General features: G+C 33.3%; 1 protein-coding gene across 10 annotated transcripts in view; it reads left to right on the top strand.

Annotated features, from left to right (window-relative positions):
- The window catches only part of Txndc16 (thioredoxin domain containing 16), an 88,769-nt gene extending 69,433 nt beyond the window's left edge, over positions 1-19,336 (top strand). For 9 of the 10 annotated variants that reach the window (XM_048793096.1, XM_048793099.1, XM_048793101.1 and 6 more), the window contains 5 exons: positions 5,465-5,549; positions 7,523-7,661; positions 13,885-14,045; positions 15,060-15,250; positions 17,279-19,336. In XM_048793096.1, the coding sequence (XP_048649053.1) occupies positions 5,465-5,549; positions 7,523-7,661; positions 13,885-14,045; positions 15,060-15,250; positions 17,279-17,544 (842 nt within the window). In that variant the 3' untranslated portion in view covers positions 17,545-19,336. Of the gene's footprint in view, positions 1-5,464; positions 5,550-7,522; positions 7,662-9,659; positions 9,829-13,884; positions 14,046-15,059; positions 15,251-17,278 lie in introns of those variants that run through there. The other variant, XR_007343838.1, reaches the window with a different exon arrangement.
- The last annotated feature ends 307 nt before the right edge of the window (positions 19,337-19,643 follow it).

Here is a 19,643-nt window from a genome sequence, read left to right as displayed (position 1 = left end):
CATCATCTACCACCCAGCCAGGATCACTTCCCCTCATTCATGAGGAATTGGGCTTCTGTCATACTGTCATGCTCTCCAGTACTTTTATCTTAATCCTTGGTGATTTGGTATCCACATAGATGATCTTTCCAAAATCTGAGCCTCTCAGTTCTTGACCTTTAAAAAAATTTTTTTAAAAATACATGACACATTTTGACATATCATGCATACATGAAGTATAACTTCCCATTCTTATTCTTATATATAATGTGGAGTTACACTGGTCGTGTATTCATATATGAACACAGGAAAGTTATGTCTGTTTCATCCTACTGTCTTTCCCTTTCCCATCCTCTCACTCTTCCCCTGATTCTCCCTGACCAATCTGATGAACCTCCATTCCTCCTACCCCCAACCTATTGTGAGTCAACATCAGAGAGAACATTTGGCCTTTGGTTTTTGGGGATTGGCTTGTTTCACTTAGCATGAAGAACACCTAGGTTGATTCCATGTGGATTCAGCTGCTATGAACATTGTTTGGCCATGTCACTATCGTATGCTGATTTAAAATTTTTTTTCATTGTATATGAACATAATACCTTTATTTTATTTATTTATGTGGTGCTGAGAATTGAACCCATTGCTCCACATAGGTGAGGCAAGCATTCTACACAACCCCAGCCCCTAGTATGCTGATTTTAAGCCCTTTGGGTATATGCTGGGGAGTTGGGTAACTGGGTCAAATGGTGGTTCTGTTCCAAGTTTTCTAAGGAATCTCCATACTATTTTCAGGAGGGGTTGCACCTGTTTGCAGTCTCACCAGCAATGTATAAGTGCACCTTTTCCCCCATATCCTCGCCAACACTTTTTACTATTTATATTCTTAATAATTGCCATTCTGACTGGAGTGATATGAAATCTCATTGTAGTTTTATTTATATTTCTCTAATTGCTAGTGATGTTGAACACTTTTTCATATATTTGTTGACCGATCTTATTTCTTCTGTGAAGTGTCTGTTCAGTTTCTTTGCCCATTTATTGATTGGACTATTTGGTTTGTTTGTTTGTTTGTTTTGGTTTTAAGGTTTTTGAGTTCTTTATATATTCTGGAGATTAATGCTGTATCTGAGGTGCAAGTGGCAAAGATTTTCTCCCATGCTGTAGGCTCTCTCTTCCCATTCTTGATTGTTTTTTGTTGTTGTTGTGAAGAAGCTTTTTAATTTTCTACAATCCTATTTATTGATTCTTGATTTTACTTCTTGCACTTTAGGAGTCTTGTTGAGGAATTTGGTTTCTAAAGCTGACATGGTGGAGAGTTTGGCCCACTTTTTCTTCTGGTAGGTGCAGGGTCTTTGATCCAATTCCTAGGTTCTTGATCTACTTTGAACTGAATTTTGTGCAGGGTGAGACATAGGAGTCTGATTTCATTTTGTGGCATATGGATTTCCAATTTTCCCAGCACCATTTGTTGAAGAGGCTATCTTTTCTTCAATGTATGTTTATGACACCTTTGTCTAGAATGAGATAATTGTATTTATGTGGGCTTGTCTCTGTCTTCTAATTCTGTACCATTGGTCTTCATGTCTGTTTTTGTACCAATACCATGCTGTTTTTGTTACTACAGCTCTGTAGTATATGTAGTATATGTAGTCTGGTATTGTGATGCGTCCTACTTCACTTTTCCCACTGAGGATTGCTTTGGCTATTCTGGGCCTCTATTTTTCCAAATGAGTTTCTTGACTGCCTTTTCTACTTCTATGAAGAATGCCATCAGAACTTTAATAGAAATAGCATTAATCTGTATAGCACTTTTGGTAGTATAGCCATTTTGACAATATTAATTCTGCCTATCCAAGAACATAAGAGATTTTGTCCATCATCTAGGGTCTCTTCAATTTCTTTCTTTGAGTTCTGTAGTTTTCACTATAGAGGTTATTCACCTCTTAGATTGATTCTCAAATATTATATATTTTTGAGACTCTTGTGAATGGGATAATTAGTTTCCTAATTTCTCTTTCAGTTGATTCATCACTGATGTATAGAAACATAATTGATTTATTCAATTAGCTTTTCAATAATGTTGAATATATGATTAGTCAAGTCTCTTATTTTTCTTTTTTATATTTTCTTGTCTATTTTGCCTTTCATCTCTTCTGTGTGAACATTATTAGTTTCTTATATCTATTATCTTAACTCATTTGATGTCTGCTGATTGTTTTATGCTTCACTGGTATTTTAGTTTTTCTTTCTTTTTTCCTCTATAGAGTATGCCTCTTTTATTTGTATCTTCTACAGGGCTAGAGAAAATGTTCTTAAAAAATGAACTTATCATTTCAATTTAATTCTTCCTATCTAGGAACATAGGAGTTTTTGTCCATCTTCTAGGGTCTCTTCAATTTCTTTCTTTAGAGTTCTGTAGTTTTCATTGAGGAACATCTTCATTCAATCATTTCGATGATTTCAACTCCCTCTTGAGGAAGATGAAGATGTTTTTAATTTCTTTTGTAGTCTTTGTATAGAGCCCCATGTTATGGGTTCAGATTATCATTATTGATGCTTTTTTTTTTTCATTAAACATTTGTCTTTCCAAAATCTTTTGCATTTACTTTTTCAACATTTTAAGATGAAAATTTTCAAACATACAGCAGAGTTGAAAGATTTATGTGAAAACCTACAGACCCATCACCTATATCTGCCAGTGTTGTACATACCTATACATCGGTCCAGCTATTAATCCATTTTATGTACATACCTGCACCTGTATGCATCTATTAATTCAACTTATTTTTATTTGAATTTAAAATTAATAGTTTTGCATTCAACTTTTACACAATACATATAGCAATTACTTTTACTTTAATAGTTTTCCATGGCATTGTAAACTGCCTTACTTTTTAATATCGCAATTTACCTATCCTTAAACTCTTACTCTTTATCTCTTGTTTCATAGGAGTGTCTTTCAGTATGTTTTAAAGGAAGTGTACACACAAGGTATTTTTTTCTGATCAGTAGTATTTTCCAGAATGTTATTTTTTGCTATTGCATATTTTTAGCCTTAATATTTTCTTAACTATAATCACTCTCTATTTATCCAGCAGACTTCCCTCATTTTTATTTTTCTTGCCTTTGAAATGAATTTCAAATTCTAAATGAAATCTTTTAAGAATATATGTATGGGAAGAAGATCCCCTATTTTCCAGTACATTTGTACAGATCAGGTGCTGCGAACTGCTTATTAAATTTTACTTTCTACAAATTTATGTATTGTAACTTTTTCCTTTTTGTTCTTTTCAAAATCTTTAAAAATGAGAGCTAAAGGAACATATACTAAATGAAATTACAAACATATTATTATGTGCTCTGTGACTTGCCATCTTAAAAGGCAAAATCCTAGAATACCTAGCATCTTAATGTGTATGCTTTCAATCTAAATCTTTTTAGATTGTGTTTTACTCTTTCTTCCCCTTTTTATATTTTTGTTTCTACAGTTGACTCTGTCTTCTATGTATTTTAGACCTGGTGCCCCACAGTTTTATTCATTATTTACACTAGGCCTCCTTCCAAAAATAATTTGAATTTTTAGACAATAAAAATAACACAAATAACAGTAAATCATTAAAACAAAGGTAAGAGTTATGCAATAAAACACTAAGGAATAATTATGTGAAAATTTCAGAAAACACTGCTGATTATAATATAGCCCTGAGCTATCTGTAACAACTAGAAACAAAAAGATGACATTTTTACCATGTTCTCTTTATATAATAAATTATAACATACAAGTTAGAATGCTGAATCATCCACAGAGAAAATGTTTTCCTATTTGTAAATACTGGGAAGAATTTTTCATATTGTTTTTTAAATAGGGGCTCAACATAAGAAACAATGTACTTGATCATTTCTACTCAAATGATGATAAAGTTCACATGTAGTTATCTTTCAACAAAAATCAAAAGCACAATATTAAATCATATAAAGATGGTTCTGGTGTGCCAGAATGACATACTATGGATTATGGTGCTGGGTATTGAACCTATGGCCTTGTGTATGCAAGGCAAGCACTCTACCAACTGAGCTATATCCCCAGCCCTCATGAAAACACTTTTAACAAAAAATTTTCACAAGTAGAGAGGATTCTGTATGAGGAAATTACATGAAAATATTAGTGTGTTTTTCCACTGATATTTACCAAAAATGAAAAGCTGAAACAGATTCCATTATTTCATTGCTTTAAATAAAGATCATCTATTGTCTAGAATTTAGCTGTTTTCTCTTAGAATGAAAGTATAGGCATTCAGTCCTTTTTTAGTTGCTTATTTTCTTATGAGTCTTTTCTACTTTGCTGTAGCACAGGCTTAAAAATATTTGAATAGGTTACTAGTTTCTCATTAAATTTATGATTATAAATGAGCTCCAGATGCTGCCTATAGGCTGATTAACCGTTCTAGTAAAGTTGATTTCCAAGTTGATTTTCTGCAGACTGTGTTACTTAATCTTGTGGAAAGTAATCACACTTTTAAAAGAAAAAGCCCTGTGGTGACCCAATGTTGACAGTCCCTTATATTGTGAATTTAGTGCTGACTGGTAAGGTATGGATCTGTGGTTCAGTATGTCTGGTCCTCAAGGTAGTTGTATGGATTACTCCTTCCATCAGCATTTGGCTATTTGAGCTGCTGTGAAACTTTGGTACATGGTGCTGAACTATCATTTGACTTTTCACATGACAGGAATACTTCATTTACCCTTAAGTCCACCTCTGCTCTTTTCTCATTAGTCTACAGTGATTTAATTGAAACTTGTTTTTTGGTTATAAAATAGTCGTTATTGGGATTCAGAATATGTTGGTATTTATGAAAATGAACTAAAAATCTACAGAAATAATACTTTTAGTTCTGAATATGTATATCCTAACAAATAAAAAACAGCAATACACAAATTAGTCAAAAATTCAAAACTAATAAAAATACATTATAGAAAATGTTGAAAATAAAAGGACAAAAATCCCTTAGAATTACACAATTCTAACACACACACACTTAGAGAATTAGGATTTTTAGTCTTCTTCTTTTTTTTTTTTTTTAATGCATGTAGACACCTTGTGAAATGTATCATTTCACATTCCTGCTTCCAGGCTGTAGCTGTTCCCATGTACCCTGTCTATGAATAAAAAACAACAGATATTTGTTCAGTCACTCTGTATGGTTAGAGTACTGTAAATCTTGCAAATCACATTTAGAGTACATTTGTTTAGGAAACCATAGTTGTATTATATCAGTGTACATATCTTTAATAATCCAGTGTCATAAAAATGGATGTATTTTAGAAGCATTCAGATTTATTTTAGAGTTACTAAGTTATCTAAGGTGTCTTAAATATTTATCTTTGACATTAAATAATGAAGTACTATCACCTATAAATCTATTTATCTGTTGAACCAGCATACATAATATTAAAGGTTTCAGAGTTTTGCCATATGTATTTATAGCCAAAGAAGATTTTACTGAAGCAGGAAATTACCTAAAAGGATGTGTCATCACTGGAATTTATTCTGAAGAAGATGTTTGGATACTGTAAGTTTATTGCTCTTCTAATTTTAGGGAGGAAGAAGCTATGCAATGGTTTATTGCTTGTCTTTACACTGCTGATCTAGGAAGATAGTTCAGAAACATAAGTAAATTTATAATTTCCCTTCTAGGAAATACTAGGCTATTAAGATTTAAATGTTTATATAGATATATTTGTGTGTGTGTGTGTGTGTGTGTGTGTGTGTGTGTATCCATACCATAGCACCCACAGGGGTAATCTTAGATTCATACTTCATACTCATTTCCTCTTTGGGTTTGAATGCAGTTTGGATTCTTTGGAGGTGTCATAGTTTTTGAGAATTTTACTTCTCTAGCATTTGAGGGTTTTGTTTGTTTGTTTGTTTTGCTACTGAAGTATATGTTTTAAAAAATCACTTTTTAGTCACTTTAGTTGCTTTGTCTGGAAGATGAGGCTCCTATGATAACCAAAATATTGTAGTTGCTTTTATGGTTTGCATATGAAGTATCCCCCAAAGATGTCTGTTAATGCAGGAATATTCAGATAAATGATTGGATTATGAGAGCAGAAACCTAACCAGTCAATACAGCTTGAATGGGTGGTAACTGCAGGCAGGTGTGATATGGCTGGAGGAGATTGGTCATTGGAGGCATGCCCTGGAAGTATTTATCTTCCCTGAGGTCCCTTTCCCCTTCTCTGTGTTTCCTGGCTACTGTAAGCCGAGTAGTACTCCTCCACTATGCCCTTCCACGATGTCTCATTTGGGCCAAGAGCAACAGAGTTGGCTGACCATAGACTGAACCTCTGAAACCATGACTTAAAGTAAACTTTTCCTCTTCTAGGTATTTTGGTCACAGTGACAAAAGGCTAACACAGTTGTTGTAGAAAGAAGGACTAGATTGCAAGTTTGGAGGCTGTTTTTAATACAATGACATTCTACGTTAATGGTTCATTTTGGGGTACAAATAAACTAGTTTATAAACCCCAGCCATTTGTCTTTCTTACCTTCTGACTATAATATTCCTAATTGTGATTTCTGAGCTTAAAACTTTCATCTTAAACATTGCTCTTGATGATGCTTTTGTTAGTTCTGTGAAATCAATAATTTTTGTATATACTGAACTAGGAAAATATGAGACCTATCCATCTGATAATGTATATCAATTGCTATTATTTATTGTCAATATGCATTTAATTATAGTCCATAGAATTAGTCTGGTGATTTACAGAGTGTTTTGCTTATAATTAGCTGGTCAACTAAGGTTCCTCTAAGTGATCTAAAGACTGGGCTCGCTAACCTCAATAATATTATATTGTCTCTACTTTGTTCTGGCATGAGTTTAGTTTTTATGTGTGTTACTACCTTATTAATAATTTCCCATTAAGCTTTTTACCTATTCACAAAACTTCCTTTTAGGTGTTGTTAGCGAAAATAGTGGGAGGATGGGTTTGGGCTATTGTGTCAGTGGAGAGAACACGCACTCCATTTGAGTTCCTTATTTTAATTCACTGTCTACTATTTATCACTCTGTGAATTTGTTTTTTTTCCCCTTCTAAAATGGAGTGTTATGGGCTACTTTCTGGGGGATATTCTGAGGATTAAATGAAAACCTAACTAAGCTAGTACATTGCCTGGCAAATGGTAGGTTTCTCATAGGTGCCCATCTCCTTAGTAGTATGGTAAACATTCCAAAGGGGCCACAAGCCTTTCAGTGCATTCTAAATCCTATGTAGTCATTTTATTGATGAGTAAGTTGTGTGGGGGGAAAGAAAATCTATCTAGATTATTATCTGTTGCTTTCTATTAATTGAGTTTGTCAAGGATCCTGAACATATAGTTTCACATAGAAAACGAGTTTGGGAATTGAGTTAATTTTTTTCCTTGGAGGCAGGGCTTTTCACTTTCCGCTTCCTGCTGTAATTTGTTGGCCTAATTTTTCATGTTTTTGATGACCTGCTGTATTTTGATTGTGAATTTTAATACTACATTTCTCTATAGGTCAAATAAATATGCTGCAACTCTTCCAGCCCTGCTACTTGCCAGACACAAAGAAGGCAAAATTGAGAGCATTCCACTTGCTAATACCCATGTGCAGGACATAGTTCAAATAATAACAAATGCATCACTAGAAACATTTGTAAGTATATTTTATAATTAGGTTATTTAGGATAAAATTTAGACCAATTAAAGTAGAACACAATTTTCCAGTTTGGGGTGGCAAAGGATACCATGTTTTGTGGGCTGAAGATTGATTGGGTGGCTCTGTTTTGTTCATTCATTATGCATACAGCTTTTCTAGTCCACTGCCCAAAGCTTACCTGTGTGGCTGAAGTCGGTTGAAGTCAAACTTGTTACAAAGTAAATGGATTCTAAAGAGTCAGACTGCCTGGTTCTAAATCCTTGCTTAAATCCTTACTGGCTCTATGGTACCCTCTCTGCTCCTAAGTTTCCATATGTGTAAAATATAGATTATAGGTAGCACCTGCTGAAGAGCATTATTGTGAGGACCAGTTAAGATGTATATAGTGCTTTATGGACAGTGCTTGGCCCATGGTAAATATTCAACAGATGTTAGTTACTATTTATATAATTTTAAAACAGACTTTTAAAACAAACTTTTAAAACAAAATTTATATAATTTTAAAGTCCTTTTCCAATGCTTTACTTTGTTTAATAGTGGATTCAAGGGCACAACAAATGTAACCTGCACTACTTGATTTCAGTTGTTTTGCATTTATGTTAAATATAGTTAGAATATTACATATTTATACTCCTACATTTTTAAAGTGGCACAAAGAACACCATTTAAATCAGATAAAATGTTGAATTACTAATTTTCCCATTATGATGTTTGTTTTCATTTAGATAATTGTCTTTAATAAATCTGTCACCAAATTTTTTTTCCCTTCTCTTCCTCCATCAAAGTTGCAGGTTATAATTAATTAAATCATTAAGTTAATATTTTCAGGGTGTAGTTTTCCAAATGATTTATAAAAATAGTAACATGCTTGTTTTTAATGACATGCGATTAAGTAAATATTTCCTTAACATATACATAGTATAGTAACTTTAGATTCTTTTTTTCTCAAAAACAAAAAATAATCAAGAAAATTAGAAAAAAAACATAATTTCTCTAAATTTGGGAACATATTTCTCCAAAGTTTAAAAAATTGCATATCTTTTTATATTAAGTATATTTCAAAGAATGTAGACATGCATATTAATTTTAATATCTGTTTTCTGTTGTACTAATGTTCCATGATTCATTTAACCAATTTTCTACTGACACTTAAGTTGTCCTCAAGACATCTTGATCTTTTCACCTGACAGATATAGGAAACAGCAGTATCCATCACTGATCTTTCTTTTCACAAATTCATATTCCAGTTAGTTACCTTTCTGAAAACGGCCTAACCATGTCACTAATCTGACAAAAAGTCTTCTTGATATTCCCTGGAGTAAGAACTCACCAAGGTATGACCCATCTGGTCTCAGCCATGTTTGCCTCTTGCAGTCTTAAATCAGGGACCTTTCATTTCACTGATCCCAGTATTGTTTGCTTTAACACCTCTCTACCTATCCTCATGGTATTCCCTCCATCTGTGATCCCTGCTTAAGCATGCACCTCACACTGTCACGAACTTATTCCTTATACAACACCCAGCTCAAATATCACTTCCTAAAATCACTCACAAGCTCCCCTGCCTTGTTTTTTTAAGCTTGTTTAATTTTGAGCCCATAGGTTTCCTTATTGTCATTCATGAATAATATTTTCAAGGATCACAGTAGTTTTGATAATTAAGTGTCTCCTCTTAACTAATTAATTAGTTAATTAAACAAACTCTGCAGGCTGGGGTTGTGGCTCAGTGGTAGAGCACTTGCCTAACATGCATGAGGCACTGGGTTTGATCCTCAGCACCACATAAAAATAAAATAAAGATATTGTGTCCATCTAAAAACTAAAAAATAAATATTTTAAAAAAATTAAACCAACTCTGGACTTGTAACTAATTTCCCTATTTCTGCTATCATTCAGCCAGGGGTCAGAAATATCCTTAGATATTAGTTATAAAAACTAGGCTAAGGTTACTGTCACATGACGTATAGTGGTAATTACTATGCTTACCATATACAGATGATCATCATCTCCAAATATAAGGCAAATCATCTGTGCATAAGAAAAAGCTGGCATTTTCATGTAATGCTGTAAGGGGGCAGAGTACCTCAACAGAGCTGGAAAGACCTATGGGATACTTAGTTTCATTTCCCATTTTGAAGTCTAATGTAGGAGGAGATCTTTTAAGGTGGGTGATGGGAGTTGGAATTGGGAAGGAATAATGATGTAATGTTTTTGTGTTGGTGGACTCAGCAGAGATTTTTTAAAAATTTTTAGTTTTAATGTATCCTTAATAGTTGACTATATTGAATGTGTTTTAATACTTCAATAAATATATGTACCATGTGTAATGATTAAAAAAAATGTCTCCTCTTCTTTGAGGGCAGGGAAGTATCTCCTTTCTTTAAAGATTCAGCACCCAGCATAACATCTTGAACTCTGTAGTGCTCAATACATTTTGAGTTGAGCAGTGATGGCTGTATCACCTAATGTTTCTGCTGGCTCAATAACATCTTTCAATATTTAGGAGGGGGATATAACTCCAGTGGAAGAGTAAAAGATGATACTTTACACAAGAAACCAAAAGAGAGGAATTTGGAGAAAAAAAGAGATCTAAGATTTAAGTCTTAAAAAAGGAAGGTCTAAGATTTTGAATATGAAATCAGAATGGAACAGAATAGAACAAAAATGAGAATTGGCAGAGAAAAGCCACTTTGAGAACTAAGTAGGGAAAAGTATATGCCAGAGTTTGATGTCTGAGGATGAACCATGTCTGAGATGAATCTCTGTACTCAGAGGTTGTTGGCACAATTAAAAATATAAAATTGTTGTAGATTCTTTTTGTGCTCCAATGGAATGGGAAGCTGATGAACAGGATGCCTGCCTTCTAGTTTCAGCTCCCTCCTACTTAACTCTGAGACTCAAGCAAAAGTTAGCCTCTGTGTGTATGTTTCCTCATCTGTCACCTGGGGCTTGTTTGTCTGATAGGGGATGATTTAATCTAACTCACAGGTATAGCCAGATGATGAAATAATAGATGTGGATCTAAAAATGGAAAATGGTAGAAGACTTCACTATTTGTAAGTCATGGATATTTTTAATCCTAAATATATTAGCATTGTTATTGATCTAATTCTTTTAACAAACAACCTAGACAAATTGTCTTCTACAGATACTCTTAAAAGTAGTAGCTATTTTTCAAAATGTAACAATGGTAAAACACTTAGAATTCAAATTCCTTATTAAATTCCTTCTTTGAGTTACCTTAAACTCAAAAGGAATAAATTTGACTTTTGGATTTGTTTTAGCATATTTTATGCCCCCAAATTCACAGTCTTGGAAAATGTAAAATTTTATTAATTTTTAAGTAATCATAGCCAGGTGCATTAGTACACCCCTGTACTCCCAGATACTTGAAGCTGAGGCAAGAAGAGTGCAAGTTCAAAGCCAACCTAGATAACTTAGCAAGACCCTGTCTCAAAAATTAAAAGGAATTGAGCTGTACTCAATGGTAGAGGACTTATCTAGCATGTGCAAGGCTCTGGATTTGATCTCCAGTACCCCCCCAAAAGAGAAAAATAATAATAGACATTAAAGAAAAAGATTATATCTTTGAAACCCAGCTTATATATATTTTTAAATTCATTTATTTACTCTAATTTATTATACATGACAACAGAATGTATTTCAACTCATAGTACACATATGGAGCATAATTTTTCATGTTTCTGGTCATTCCCAAAGTAGAGGCACACCATTCGTGTCTTCATACATGTATTTAGGGTAACGATGTCTATCTCATTCCACTATCTTTCCTACCCGCTCCATTTGCCCTATCTAAAGTTCCTCTATTCCTCCCATAATCCCCCCACTATTCCCATTATGCATAAGCATCCACATATCAGAGAAAACATTCAGCATTTGGTTTTTTTGGGATTGGCTTACTTCACTTAGCGTAATATTCTCCAACTCTATCCCCTTTACCTGCAAATGCCATGATTCTATTCTTTTTTCATGTTGAGTAATATTCCATTGTGTATATATACCACAGTTTCTCTATCGATTCATCTACTGAGGGCATCTAGGTTGGTTCCACAATTTACCTATTGTGAATTCTGCTGCTGTAAACATTGATGTGGCTATGTCACTGTAGTATGCCGTTTTTAAGTACTTTGGGTATAAACCAAGGAGTGGTTCCATTCCAAGTTTTTCAAGGAATCTCCATACTGCTTTCCATATCAGTAACACCAATTTGCAGTCCCACCAGCAATATATGAATGTGCCTTTCTCCCCACATCCTTGCCAACACTTATTGTTGTTTGTATTCTTAATAGCTGCCATTCTGACTAGAGTGAGATAAAATCTAAGTAGTTTTGATTTGCATTTGTCTAATTGCTAGAGATGTTGAACATTTTTTTCATGTATTTGTTAATTGATTGTATATTATCTTCTGAGAATTGTCTGTTCAGTTCCTTGGCCCATTTACTGATTGGGTTGTTTGTTTTTTTAGCGTTAAGCTTTTTGAGTTCTTTATATATCATAGAGATTAGTACTCATTCTAAATAGAGAAAAATTGAAAGCATTCCCTCTAAAAACTGGAACAAGGCAGAGATGCCCTCTTTCACCATGTCTATTTAACATAGTTCTTGAAACTCTAGCTAGAGCAATTAGACAGATGAAAGAAATTAAAGGGATTCTGATAGGAAAAGAAGAACTCAAACTATCACTATTTGTCAACAACATGATTCTATACCTGGAAGATCCAAAAACTTCCACCAGAAAACTTCTAGAACTAATAAATGAATTCAGCAAAGTAGCAGGATATAAAATCAACACCTATAAATCAAAGGCATTTCTGTACATCAGTGAGAAATCCTCTGAAAGAGAAACTAGGAAAACCACCCTGTTTACAATAGCCTTAAAAAAATACTTGGGAATCAACAAAAGAGGTGAAAGACCTCTACAATGAAAACTACAGAATGCTAAAGAAAGAAATTAAAGAAGACCTTAAAAGATTGAAAGATCTCCCTTGTTCTTGGATAAGCAGGATTAATATTGTCAAAATGACCGTACCACCAAAAGTGCTATACTGATTTAATATAATCCTAACCAAAATCCCAATGACATTCCTCATAGAAATAGAAAATGCAATCATGAAATTCTCTGGAGAAATAAGAGACCCCAAATAGCCAAAGTATCCTAAGCAAGAAGAGTGAAGCAGGTGACATCACTATACCAGACTTGAAACTATATACATACAGAGCAATAGTAACAAAAATGGCATGGTATTGGCACCAAAATAGATTTGTAGACCAATGCTTCAGAATAGAGGACACAGAGACAAACCCACGTAAATACAGTTATCTCATAGTAGACAAAGGCACCAAAAACATATATTGGAGAAAAGATAGCATCTTCATCAAATGGTGCTAGGAAAACTGGAAATGCATATGCAGCAAAATGAAATTAAGCCCCTCTCACTATGCACAAAACTCAACTCAATGTGCATCAAGGACCTAGGAATTAGACCAGAGACCCACCCTGTGCCTAATAGAAAATAAAGTAGGCCCAGATATTTATCATGTTGGATTAGGCCCCAACTTCCTTAGTAAGGCTCCTATAGTGCAAGAAATAAAATCAAGAATCAATAAATGGGAGCTCTGGTTGTGGCTCAGTGGTAGAGTACTCACCTAGTATGCACGAGGCCCTGGGTTTGATCCTCAGCACCACATAAAAATAAATAAATAAAATAAAGGTATTGTGTCCAACTACAATTAAAAAATAAATATCAAAAAAAGAATCAATAAATAGGATGGATTCAAACTGAAAAGCTTCTTCTCAGCAAAAGAATCAGTGAAGTGAATAGAGAGCCTACAGAATGGGAGCAAATGATTACCAGCTTATATTTTTAATAAAAAATTTTGTTATATTTTTTCTCTGAGTTTGATTTTTTATATGTATATTGACCAATCTAATCCCAGATTTTAGCATATGAAATTATTAAAATATTAAATTAACTTATTCTCAAAGTAATTTTATTTTGAATATAACTCATTAAGATGAGTTGAGATTGAATAAACTCTGGAGAGTCATAGTTATTAATGTGGCTCAATCTCTATTTAAGTGAAAATGTGTTTGAATTATATTTTATGAACTAAAATTGAGTGATTTGAATATTTTCTATTTTATGTATTATCATTCCCATGCTTTGGGGTTTTTTTTTTTTGTACTTCTCTTTTAACAGCCAGAAATAACTGTAGAAAATCTTCCCACTTATTTAAGACTTCAGAAACCATTACTTATTTTGTTCAGTGATGGCAGCATAAATCCTCAGTATACAAAAGCAATATTGACACTAATGAAACAGAAACACTTGGATTCTCTTATTCCTTGCTGGTTAAATCTGTAAGTATATTTTCATTTTTTATATGTAAGAGATAAAGTATAATTATTATATTTTCATAATGAAAAGGAACTCTATAACTTTGCCTTTGGAGTTAATATTAATGGGACCAAATATGTTGTCATGGTACTTTAGTAACTAACTTCCCATAGACAAGGTCCAGTTTGACCTGTTTCAAATTGAATTTTATTCTGTAGTGTGTGTGTGTGTGTGTGTGTGTGTGTGTGTGTGTGTATGTGTGTACTCCTGGAGACTGAACCCAGAAGTGCTCTACCACTGAGCCTCATCCCCAACCCTTTTTAAATTTTAATTTTAGACAGGATATTGCTAAATTACTAAAATTAGCCTCAAACTTTTGATTGCCCTGCCTTAGCCTCTGGGAATACAGGCATGTACCACCACTCTTGACTACAATAATTTTTTTAACATAATCATTTTTCTGATTTTAAAAGTAATTGTTGTCCATTGGAAAAAAATTGGCAAATACAAAAAAGTAAGCATTGTGATATTTCGTTCTGTTTTCTGTGTTTCTGTATTGTTATAGTCCAGCCATAATGTTATGGACAGATTTTAGTACACTCATCAGCAGTACTTCCTGGTACATTTGCTGGATGTATGGCTTGTGTTACTTGAAGTGTCTTATATCATAAGTGTTTATCATATATAACCCTTTAATTGTTGAACTGACATGTGATCAGGTACTTGGCTAAACTTTCAAAGGAGCCTATTGACTGTATCAAACCTAAGCTGACAAGCCTTCACAATATGTGTGCTTGTTTTGAAAACTGTCATTGACTGCCTTTTTTCCTTGTAAGAGAAAGAAAGCACCCGTGTTAAAATTTAAAAAAAAAAATCTAATTATAATGCCATAGTCATAGACCTCTTAGATTTTAGAGTGTCTTTTTATAGAATAAATTTACTGGCATGATACTAATTAAAGTTTAATGTTCCATAACCTTATTTTCATTTTTTGTGATAGAACTATTAATTAATATTTTCAATTGTTCCTCTTGTAGGAAGAACACTCCTGTGGGGAGAGGAATTTTGCGGGCATATTTCAGCCCTCTGCCTCCTCTTCCTCTTCTTGTTTTGGTGAATCTGCATTCAGGTGGCCAAGTATTTGCATTTCCTTCCAATCAGTCTATAACTGAACAAAACCTTGTGTTATGGCTTAAAAAGTTAGAAGCAGGACTAGAAAATCATATCAGTAAGTTTTTCTATTTTATTTAATACACTCAATTCTTCATTTTGTTCTGTTGATTTTAAAATTTCAATTGTAGCTAATGAATACTGGTATGTGTTGAATGGTGTTTATAAGTATCCTAAGTATTAATATGCTGATAGCATTGTCCATAGAACAGTCTGATTATGAGACCAAGGTGAAAAGCCTCAGTTGGGGACAGTGGACTTATCTACTAAGCAGTCAGCTCACCTATTAAATCTCTCTTTTCTCTTGAATTTTAATTCTTGGAGTCTATGTTGCTCCTATAGATTGCCAATATCTTCAAAAATGATTTTTGTAATTTATCCAACTTAAAAAAAATCCTTACCATGGAAGCACTGACCTACCCAAGCCTAAGTCCTTCTTGCTGCTTTTATGAAGCTTAAAATTGTTGATTTCACAGATACTTCTGGTATAGCTTTTTCATATAAATGCCAGTTTTTTCTATAACTATGGGCAAAAATTTGTGGTTTTATAGAAAAAGGACACTTTAAAATAGTACAGTATTATCATATAAAACTCTAGTTTTAAGTATTTTAAGAAGGTGTATCTTGAACTAACTATCTCTCAGTTTCTCCGTCCACATTTGTTGTTCTTGCTTTTGTTAATCAGGTGGGTCTACCCTTTTGGTTGTGGTGTACATGGCTTTTACACTGTAATAGGTAAATTACTTCATAGAAAATTACTGTTGGCATAAAAGTCATAGTCAGTATTTATTACGCATGTGCACTTTTCCCGGCATGATAACATTTCAGTGATTGTCTGATTTAGTCTCCTTATAACCCCAGAGTTCTTGTTCTGGATATTGTCATTATACATTTTTTTCCAGATTAAGAAAATAGAGGTTAGTAGTAACTTGTCAATGGTAATTGAACCAATAATTATCAGAGTAGGGATTCAAACCAAACAGGCTAACTTCATAGCTTCTACTGTTAATCAAATTGCCTAATGAATTGAATGCATAATTGTGCTTATTTTATTGAATCTTCAAGTAACCATATAATTAAAATCATCTGTGTAGTCATCAGTATCTCCATAGATATTCTACCAAATCTATACACATAAATATCTGAGAAAAGCAGTTTGGCATAATGAAGTAATATTCTAGTAAATACCATTATTTTATATTTAACTTGAATAATTATAATAATAGCTAACAAAAATGCATTTTATTAATTATTTCATCTAACTATCACAAAAAGCCTGAGGTAGGTATTACCTACAAAAATCTGTCTGTTAAATGGAGAAAAGTTAATTTCTCATATGTTATCAGCTTTAAGTAGTTTTCCTTTTCTAATGACCAATATTTTAAAATAATGTTAAGATTCACTTCCATGAAGCTCATCTGAAAGAAATAATCCAGTAATTGTCTACACATAGTATAGTCAACTCCATAGCAATTTTAAATTATTCCTATCTATAATTATTTTTGTAAAATACACTTTTCATGAAGTGTATGGAAAGGATCTTAATCAAAACCTGTAGGAACAGAATATCCTTTATCTTGTTTTGGTGAATCTGCATAAGATATAAGGCAACACTTATATCAATACAATAATAATATCTAAATATATATGTTCCAAATGTTTTTCTGGAATGACTCATGAGAAATAGTTACGATATTTGGAGATTGAGATTGGAGTTAGGAGGGAAGTAGGAGACTTCATTGTAGTTTGAATCTGTGTGTACATAATCTTATTACATATATTGCTATTTTTGAAACCCCAACAAGGATTAATTAGCAGTAAGATTATGAACCTTTTTTCCCCATTAACGTTTATCGCTATATAGAAAATAATGGCTTGTAAATATAATGTAAAATAAGACATTAGCTAGTGATAAATATATCAAATTTCCTAATCACAATGGTATTAGAAATACCAAGCTAAGTAAACTAATAAAGCCTTCATGCCTACAAATATATTTTTTCATATTTTTCTAGTATATTCATGTGATGATTTTATAGATGATTTTATAGTTAGTCATTAACCCTTGGCTGTGTCTTTCTTCCAGCAATTTTATCTGCTCAGGAATGGAAACCCCCTCTTCCAGCTTATGATTTTCTAAGTATGATGGATGCTGCAACAGCTCCACATCCCTCTAGGAAAGAGCCTGAGTATACGAAAGAAACAGATGTGCCAGAGAATGACAAGGAACAGCACGAAGACAAGTCTGCCATCAGAAAAGAGCCCATTGAAACACTGAGAATAAAGCACTGGAATAAAAGTAACTGGTTTAAAGAAACAGAGAAATCCCTTAAGAATGATAAAGAGTTATGATGCTCAAAAGTAAGCTAATTTGATAGGGCTGTCATTTCCAAAGTCTTTTTAGCTTCTTTGAGAGTCTTGAGAATTTATTTAATTAAGGAATGATATTAAATCATGTCAAATAGACCAGTGCCATCTAGTAGAATTTTAATGCAAGCCACACGTAAAATTTTCTAGTAGCTACATTTTATATATGTATATATTATTTTTTAGTTATATATGGACACAATATCTTTATTTTGTTTATTTATTTTTATGTGGTGCTGAGGATCAAACCCAGTGCCTCACATGTGCAAGGTAAGTGCTCTGCCACTGAGCCACAACTCCCACCCTAGTAGTTATACTTTTTAAAAACTAAAATTGTTTTAAAAATGTCTTTCACCCAGTAAGAATACCTAAAATAGCTCAATTAATATAAAAATCATTGATAGATTTACTTTTTTTTCTTTTTTAACCAAGTTTTCAGAATGCAGCATATATTTTACACTTAACTGCTATTTCACTATGGAGTAGCCTGTGTTTCAGGTGCTCATTAGCCACATGTGGTGGGTGACTATTATATTGAACAGCTCAGTATTGGACAAAAACTAGTATAAGCAATTTAACTTAGTTTTACCCATGGTATATTTTGGGATTAAAATTAAAATGCGACACTAGTTTAATCACAGCTCCTCCGTGGAGTGATATATCATGTTGTTAAAATCAGTGTTTCTCAACCAGGATACTCTCCCACCCCAGGGGACATTTGGCAATGGCTAGAGACAATTTTGAAGTCATACTTAGGGATGGTACTGGCATGTAGCGGGTAGAGATCAGGAATGCTCTTTAATATCCTACATTGGGCAGCACCCCCCTCAAACAATTATCCTGCCCCAAATGTCAGTAGTATCAGGGATGAATAACTAACTAACCTATGGCAGAATGGACTCCCACATTTTCTGAATCCTCTCAATTATGTTTAAAAAAATGTGGATATTAAAGATAAGTATTAGGTGGTCTTAATTGTTATCTAGATACATCCTTATAAATTTATTTTTATTTTTTCATAAAGTAATAAGGTAAACTCACAAAAGACTCAAAATTGTGTGTGTGTGTATGTGTGTGTGTGTGTGTATGTATTTAGCACTATAAGCTACAGATATAAGTTTTCTGGAATTCAACATATTGCTTTCTCCTCACAAAAGGAGAAGCTCCCTATCTGAGCCATGTCTGAAATCTACTACCCTTGGACAAATCAGTTGATCTCCCTGGGCCATAGAGCCTTGTCTTTATAATGAGAGGGCAGGATTGGCCAAAAAATTATTTTTTCGTTTCACATCACTTACTGTTGGGCTGATTGTTTGCAGCAGCTGTCTCGTTGCTCTCCATTTTGCAAGACATTGGTTGAAAACCTCCAACCTGGTGACCTACTGTATTTAGAGTATCTCATTTTAAAGATTTTCTCCATGTGTGGCATGCTCAGAACAACTGAATAATTGGAATTTTACAATTAAATTTTAATAAATCTGTATCTTTCACTGTACTATTTGCCATTTTCAGCAACCCCTTAGTTTACTTCCTATAGCATGGGGTGCCTTACTAGTTTGGTTTCATTCTTATATACTTTTCTAATGTGGGAGATGTCAAGAGTGAACTCCAATATTGTTTTTAGTAATTAAACATCATTCTTTATTTAAAAATGCTAATTATCTACAAGCACATAGAAACATGAAATTGATTTATCATTGTATCATAACCAGTGATTTGGATACCCTATATATATATATTTTTTTTTTACAATTTTAAATAAAGTATCTGGATTTCAGACCACCTTTCAAAGCTTTCTTTGACCTCCATATGCCCTTTATTGGGCCACCTACTTTGTATCAGTTGCATGTCTTTGGTTCCAAGCAATAGAAATTCAACTTTGGCTAACTTAAGCAAAATGGGAATGTGAGTAATATACAGAATTAGAAGAAAAATCAAACCAATCTTTGAAAAGACAGGAATCAAGGCTGGTATTGGTCAGGACTAAGAGCTCACCTGGTATCTTCTGAATCAGCTCCATCTGGGATCTTCTGTGACTCAGGAAAGTCAATGAGTCCAGTCCCTCAATTAGAGAAAGACAAGAC

Source organism: Marmota marmota, unplaced genomic scaffold (genome assembly GCF_001458135.2).
Source record: "Marmota marmota marmota unplaced genomic scaffold, marMar, whole genome shotgun sequence".
Classification (NCBI taxonomy): Eukaryota; Metazoa; Chordata; class Mammalia; order Rodentia; family Sciuridae; genus Marmota; species Marmota marmota.
This window is presented reverse-complemented; position numbering and strand designations above follow the sequence as displayed.